Source organism: Sorex fumeus, unplaced genomic scaffold (assembly GCF_029834395.1).
Source record: "Sorex fumeus unplaced genomic scaffold, SorFum_2.1 ptg000002l, whole genome shotgun sequence".
Classification (NCBI taxonomy): Eukaryota; Metazoa; Chordata; class Mammalia; order Eulipotyphla; family Soricidae; genus Sorex; species Sorex fumeus.
Genome location: NW_026606059.1, coordinates 48,273,653 through 48,280,374, shown reverse-complemented (window position 1 = coordinate 48,280,374; position 6,722 = coordinate 48,273,653). Strand labels below are relative to the sequence as shown.

General features: G+C 39.5%; 1 protein-coding gene across 1 annotated transcript in view; it reads right to left on the bottom strand.

Annotated features, from left to right (window-relative positions):
* Positions 1–1,024: 1,024 nt before the first annotated feature.
* The window catches only part of HHLA1 (HHLA1 neighbor of OC90), a 36,427-nt gene continuing 30,729 nt past the window's right edge, over positions 1,025–6,722 (bottom strand). Inside the window, exons 13-14 of the mRNA XM_056131536.1 lie at positions 3,790–3,872; positions 1,025–1,068 (exon numbers count right to left, since the gene is read on the bottom strand). Coding sequence (XP_055987511.1) covers positions 1,025–1,068; positions 3,790–3,872 — 127 coding nt within the window. The remainder of the gene's footprint in view (positions 1,069–3,789; positions 3,873–6,722) is intronic.

The following is a 6,722-nucleotide window of genomic DNA, read 5'->3' as shown; positions in this document are numbered from 1 at the left end:
TGAAAGTTTAAAATTACAGGTTATATTATGATAACACTAGGTTCCCTAACACACACAGACCCACAACACAAAAGTAAGTCACATGCACACACCAGCTCATGGAAGTGAACGATGGGACTAGAAATATAAACACAAAGTCCTTCCCCCAAACATTATCTCCCACTCTTGTCTTTGTCCCCTTTCTCTTCTCCTTCCTGGTATCTCTCTATTTCTCTCCCCCCACCCTTTCATCCTCCCCTCTCTTCTTCCCTTCTCCACCAATTTATCTTGACTTGTATTAAATAGACAGATGCACACTGTGTATTTAAAATCTCAAGAATATCCTTTTTAATAACATCATATGTGTTAGTTGCCTTCATCAGCTAGGAGCAACAACAGTCCTTCTCTTTGACTATGAACAATGGTGGTTACAGAAGCACAAATTAGTAGAAACTCCAGTGTCAGAGTATTCCTGGTCAACTTGGCAAATTAGAGGTTTCTATGCATTTGCCCCAAAACCATAACAGCAGGTATTTATGAGCTTAAAGTTTGCATAGATTTAGGGGGAAGTTTAGGCCACACCCAGCAATGCTCAGAAGTTATCCATCGCTATGGTTGGATAATCTATGTAGAGAAATTGGATGTGACTTTCTTTTGGTTATGGGTTCAGTTTGTTGTCTCCCTAAAGTTCCAAGTTTAAATCTTTCAGGGACTGACAAGGTTTTAGTGCCTATACTGGGCTTTTCATGTTAGTGAACCCCTTCACATCCTCTCATCTCATAAATGCTTCAGATACGACAGCACTTTCACAAACACAGCTATCAGTTCTGTGACATTATAGTAACCTCTGTCATTTGGTCTTCTATGTTCAGTACTGACACAGATTCACAGGAGAGCAAGAAATGACGTTTCCAAACATAATTGCTTTCAGTCTATTGATGATCTAGCCATATTCTGGTGAATTCTGAAAATGCAGCATACTTGGACCAAGAATCAGAGTGATGTCACCCTACTTTTTGTTAGGGTACCATTTCATAACAGGGCCTCAAACAGATTTGCAGATATTCTCAAGGCACTTTTGTTTTAAGGCTGAAAAAGAAAGGAAAGAAAACTGAAGGAACCAAGAAATGTTATGAAAACAGGCCCTATATGGAGTAATCACTAAACTAAAACTTTATTATTATTTCTGCTATACTTAAAGTGGTCACCTGATCAGCACTACTTAGGTCATCTACCTAAGAAACCTTTGTTATTCCCTTGGAGGCTAGAGTGATAGCACAGCGTTAGGGCATTTGCCTTGTGCACAACCAGCTCAGCCTAGCCGGGTTCAATTCCTCCGCCCTCCAGCAAGCTACCTAGAGTATCTCTTCCACATGGCAAAGCCTGGCAAGCGACCTGGAATGTATTTGATATGCCAGACACAGTAACAACAAGTCTCACGATGGAGACATTACTGGGCCCTCTCAAGCAAATCGGTGAACAACAGGAAGACAGTGCAGTGCAGTTCAGTAAAGTTGTTATGAAATAATCAGTAGTCACTTGGCTTTTGATCTAGTATAACTTTCTTGTTCTAACTCCTGTCTGCTACAAATGTCATTTTGTACAGTTTCTCAGTTTCTTTATATCTGCTAGATTGAATGATGTCACTGCCCTATTCAAATGAAATTTCGCCTAAATAAACTTAATATTTTTATATGTCTCTTTTTATCTTTTAGCAGGGGGAAAATTTTTTTAATGTTAATTTAATTTTTTTTTTGCTTTTGGGTCACACCCAGTGATGCACAAGAGTTACTCCTGGTTTTGCACTCAGGAATTACTCCTGGCAGTGCTCAGGGGACCATATGGAGTGCTGGGAATCAAACCCGGGTCGGCCGCATGCAAACACCTTACCCACTGTACTATTGCTCCAGCCCGAGGAAACATTTTAGAGACATAAACTGACTAATGACTTATCATTGGGTCAGTGGATTCCAGATGGCAATTTGTGGCAATGCACTGGATAAGGAGTTATCAGGGTCAATGAGAATTAAAACTACTCTAAACTCGCAATATGTTGCTCAATAATGCAAATATGATTAGTGCAGATATTTAATTACATTATATTGTTATGGCTGGAGCGATAGCACAGCGGTAGAGCATTTGCCTTGCAAGCGGTCAACATGACTGACCTTAGTTTGATTCCTCCACCCCTCTCTGAGAGCCTGGCAAGCGACCAAGAGTATCTCACCCACACCGCAAAGTCTGGCAAGCTACCTGTGACGTATTCAATATGCCAAACACAGTTACAAGAAGTCCCAAAAAATGGAGACGTTACTCGGCCCACTTGAGCAAATCGATGAACAACGGGAGGACAGTGACAGATATTGTTATGTTCAATTATAGGTAGTTTGTAAGATTTTCTATTTAACTTGCTCAACCCATTACAATTTAGAGGAATTTCTATTTTTGATGACTGAACTCTCTGTGACACCACTCCAAATATTTATCCTTTGTGATATGGAATCAACGATAAAAAGAGAAGACAAAAGTGTGTAATATATTTTTGTAAGAAATAGCAAAGCTGTTTTTGAGAGGAGAAGCATAGAGGCAAAGGAAAAACAACAGAGTAGGTCGTGAGAAAGAAAAGGATGTGCAGAAAGACTTTGTAGAGCTATTGAATAATAAATTGAGGGGGAAAACACAGATACTTTGAGATGACGTGTTTTGAAAGTTATAAATAATAGAAAACAATAAAAAGCTATTTATAAGAAATATTTTCATGAAGTCTGTACAATGCCCCTTAGGAGCCACAAGAAAAGATGGTGGTTAACCTGTTGTATAAATGTAAAACATTGCCAAGACTGGGCCAAATAAGTACAAACTTAATTTTGGACTACACTATAAAGGCATTTATACAGAGTTCATAATAATTCCATGATTTGCAGAAGGCCAGAGTGCCTTGGCCAAATAGACTAAGTAGGTAGTACAATAAAATTGAGCAAACTGTAAGTTTTGGCATGAGACAAACTGGATCAACCACTGTTGTCTACAGGAGTGGGAGAAAAAGAAAGATATCTGGTATAAAATAACAAATGGGGTCAAGCAAAGAGGGAAAAACACACTCTCTTCTGGACCCTCTTGCCTTCTTTTTCTTCAATAAGCTGAAAATAATTTGCTTTGTGAAGAATTTGTGTAGCACTGTAGCACTGTTCTGTAGTACTGTCCTCCTGTTGCTCATCAATTTGCTTAAGCAGGCACCAGTAGCGTCTTTATTGTGAGACTTGTTACTGTTTTTGACATATCGAACATGCCACAAGGAGCTTGCCAAGCTCTGCTGTGTGGGTGGGATACTCTCGGTAGCTTGCCAGGTTCTCCAAGAGGGATGGAGAAATTGAACCCAGGTCGGCTGCATGCAAGGCAATCACCCTACCCACTGTGCTATCACTCCAGCCCAGGAATTTGAGTATTTATATAAATTTGTCTGTGATTTAATTGTTTTTTAGGGTTTTTTAAAATAGGGACTCAGAAAGTATAGATACTTGCTGGTGATTGTATTGTAAGCAACTGTGCTAGGTCAGGCTGAATCCAGCCTTTCCCCTCCTAGATCTCGTCTTAGATATTAAACTTTTAAGTAAAGTATAGATAGACATATTATGTACTTTTTGGAATTAGTTATAATTTCATGATACACCCCTGAATTATAATTGCATAATTATAAAAGTGTACCTATAGTCCTCTTGATAAGGAAGCAAAATCATTCAGAGTTCTAGATCCCTGTCCTAAGATGAACCAATTTCTAACTCCCAGCGTGGGAAAGCCATATATACTTACTGCGGGAGTGGGACAACCTTTGGACTTTCTGACAGACATGTGTTGCATTCTTCAGGAACCAGGAATAGTATTCAAGACAGTATCTACAGTTTTAAGTCAGAGTTGAGAACACATGTTACCCTGTGATGGCTATTAAAAGACAAATAGAAGATTTAAAGTCACAATAGTCAGTTATTCACAGAAAAAGATACCTACCTTTATCGTTATATGATGGAGGGAGCTAAAAGGTGAGGATGAGTAGGAAACAACTGAGGCTTTGGAAACAGGAGAACTTATTTTTTAGTTCTAAAATAATTTTTTTGTAAGCTGTATGAGTTCAGGTTGGCAACTTAATCATGGTTTTTTTTGTTTTCATATGTAAACACAATATAGAAATAGAACCTTAGGTTATTGTGACGATGATTCAGTGTGAGGATTATAATAGGGGTTTAACAAATGGTGGTATACACATTTATTAATTGTGTGTGTGTAGGAACCAGTGAGAGCTCAATTTTGTTATAGTTGGCAGTGGAGCACCAACTACATAAAACATTAGTCTGTTGTTGACTATTGGCTTCAGGGACAGCTTCAAAGGACCGCCATGAAAAATACAGTGTTCAGTGTGAATGTCACAGGTTCTGTTGGGACTCTGGGAATTTACTTTCCTTTCAAGCCCACATTGCATACATAAGGAGACTTGCTAAACATTCTCTGATTTCTCTTCTATTCTCATCATTCAATGATTCTGGAAAATTCTGGGTGCTTTAACTGCTCCAAGTGGAGATAAATATTGAGATCTCTGTTCCACAACCCCGAATATTTAGGACACTGTAAAAATAGAAAAAACTGTAACCCAGAGAGGACCTGATTTCCCCAAGAACACACTGCTTTCTGGTGAAAGGATTGATCCAGGTGATTCAGTGACCACGTGATCCACTCCATGCCAGAACACAGTCATCTCAATTAGCAATTATGCCAAAATGAGTCAGGACACAGTTATGAAAACAAGAACCCAGGTATTACTAAAGGACATTAAAAATTTGGAATTACAGTGGCCAGAGAGATAGTTCAGGGGCTTATGAGCATGTTTTGTATGGGGTGAGTCCTGGATTCAACTCTCAGTACCACATGGTACTGAGTATTCTGGAGATTCAGTCTTAGAAGTCTCCAAACCACAAACTAGGGTATAACTCTGGAGGGTGCTGAGCACTACTGGCATATTTAGGTGATCCCCAGCGCTGAAAAAACTAAGCAGCACCACATTCTTGAGCTCGAGCACTGAATTGCTGACCTAGTTAGCCACTGCTGTGGCTCCAGTAACTCCTGAACACAGCTAGAAAACCCGTAAATACATAAATGTAAGAGAAAATATCAGGGGAAATACTGTTCAAAGTAAGAAGAAAAGGAGAAAGCCCCTGGTTCCATCCTTGACTTCTAAATAATCTCCTGCCAATATCTTCCATCGGATAGTCTAGCAGGAAGCTGGCTGGCAAGGTTTTCTGGGATAGGTGGAAGAATGGACCTATCAGCTTCAGTGCCTTCTAGAGAAAGAGCAGGGAGTCGGTCTGAGAGAGGAGTGGAGTAATGAACCAGCAAGGCAGTGTCTGCTGTGGAATATACTCTCCAAGTGAATCTCAAACCACACCAAAAAAAGGATGATGTTAAGTTTGATTAGCCAATGACATAGCCACTAAAGATTTTGTTGTCAAAGATGGTGACGGTGGGAGTCATATTTAGCTGTGAGAATGGATGAGAAATCATTGCACCAACATCCACTACTGTACATGTACCAGAAACTACTGAAGGTGGTTTTATAGGCATCATCATGCAGGAATAATTAGATAAAATATTCCCTTTCCTTTCAATTCACTTTCACATTATAGTAGTAAGGCAAGAAGGATGTCACCCTTCTTTGTTGGTCCTGGGATTGAGTAACATGTGGCCAGTAATTTAGGCAGAATTATATCCACTTCACAGATAAACAAACTGAAGTTCAAAGAATTTTTTTTATTAGCAAGTCCATATAGCTTGCAAAAGGAAGAACCTAAAGTTAAAGCTCATTCTATTTAGTTTCAGCCTCACTTTCCATAGTAGGACATTACTTGTCCACTGTTTAGGAATATTTCTATGACCTAATCCAAATGCTCCTCAAATAGCTTGACAATGTGACTTTTCCTAACAAGAACACTTTTCAAAAATTTTTCATTCACCAAGGATATCAAACTAATCTGGGGATTCTATTTATTCAGAATAAGGAGGGAATGGAAAGATCAGTGAACAGCTAAAACCCTGTGGGAAAAGTCAACACTCATTTACAAGAGGTAACTGGGTGGTAGAAAAATCAGTTTTCTTGCATAGAAAACTGCTTTTTTCACCGCTATAATAAACACCTCAGAGGTTTTTCTTATTTTTGGGTCACACCCAGTGATGCTCAGGGATTACTCCTGGCTCTGCACTACAGGAATTACTCCTGGCAGTGCTGGAGAGACCATATGGGATGCTGAGGATCAAACCCAGGTCAACTGCATGCAAGGCAAATGCCTGACCTGCTGTATTATCACTCCAGCCCCACACCTCAGAGGTCTTAAAGTGTTTTAGGTCACATTCTGCATCGCAGAATTTTGCCTTGTGGTATCTCTCCCATTTTCTACCTGAAAAACGTCTTTTTCCTCCATTAAACCTTACTGGTAATTTCCCCTGGGGTCTCAGAGGACCTGGTACTCAGGGTTTGATAAAGTACTTGTCAATCTATTTTGTATTTAACTCTTTACATGACCAAGTTTTCTACTAAATCCTCTTCTTTGTGCTTCTCTTTTATTTTTTTGTTTGGGGGCCACACCCAGTGGGCCTCAGGTCATACTACTGGCTCTGCACTCAGGGATCACTCCTGGAGGGCTTGGGGAACCATATGGATTGCCATATGCAATGCAAGTTTCTTACTAGCTATATTATCT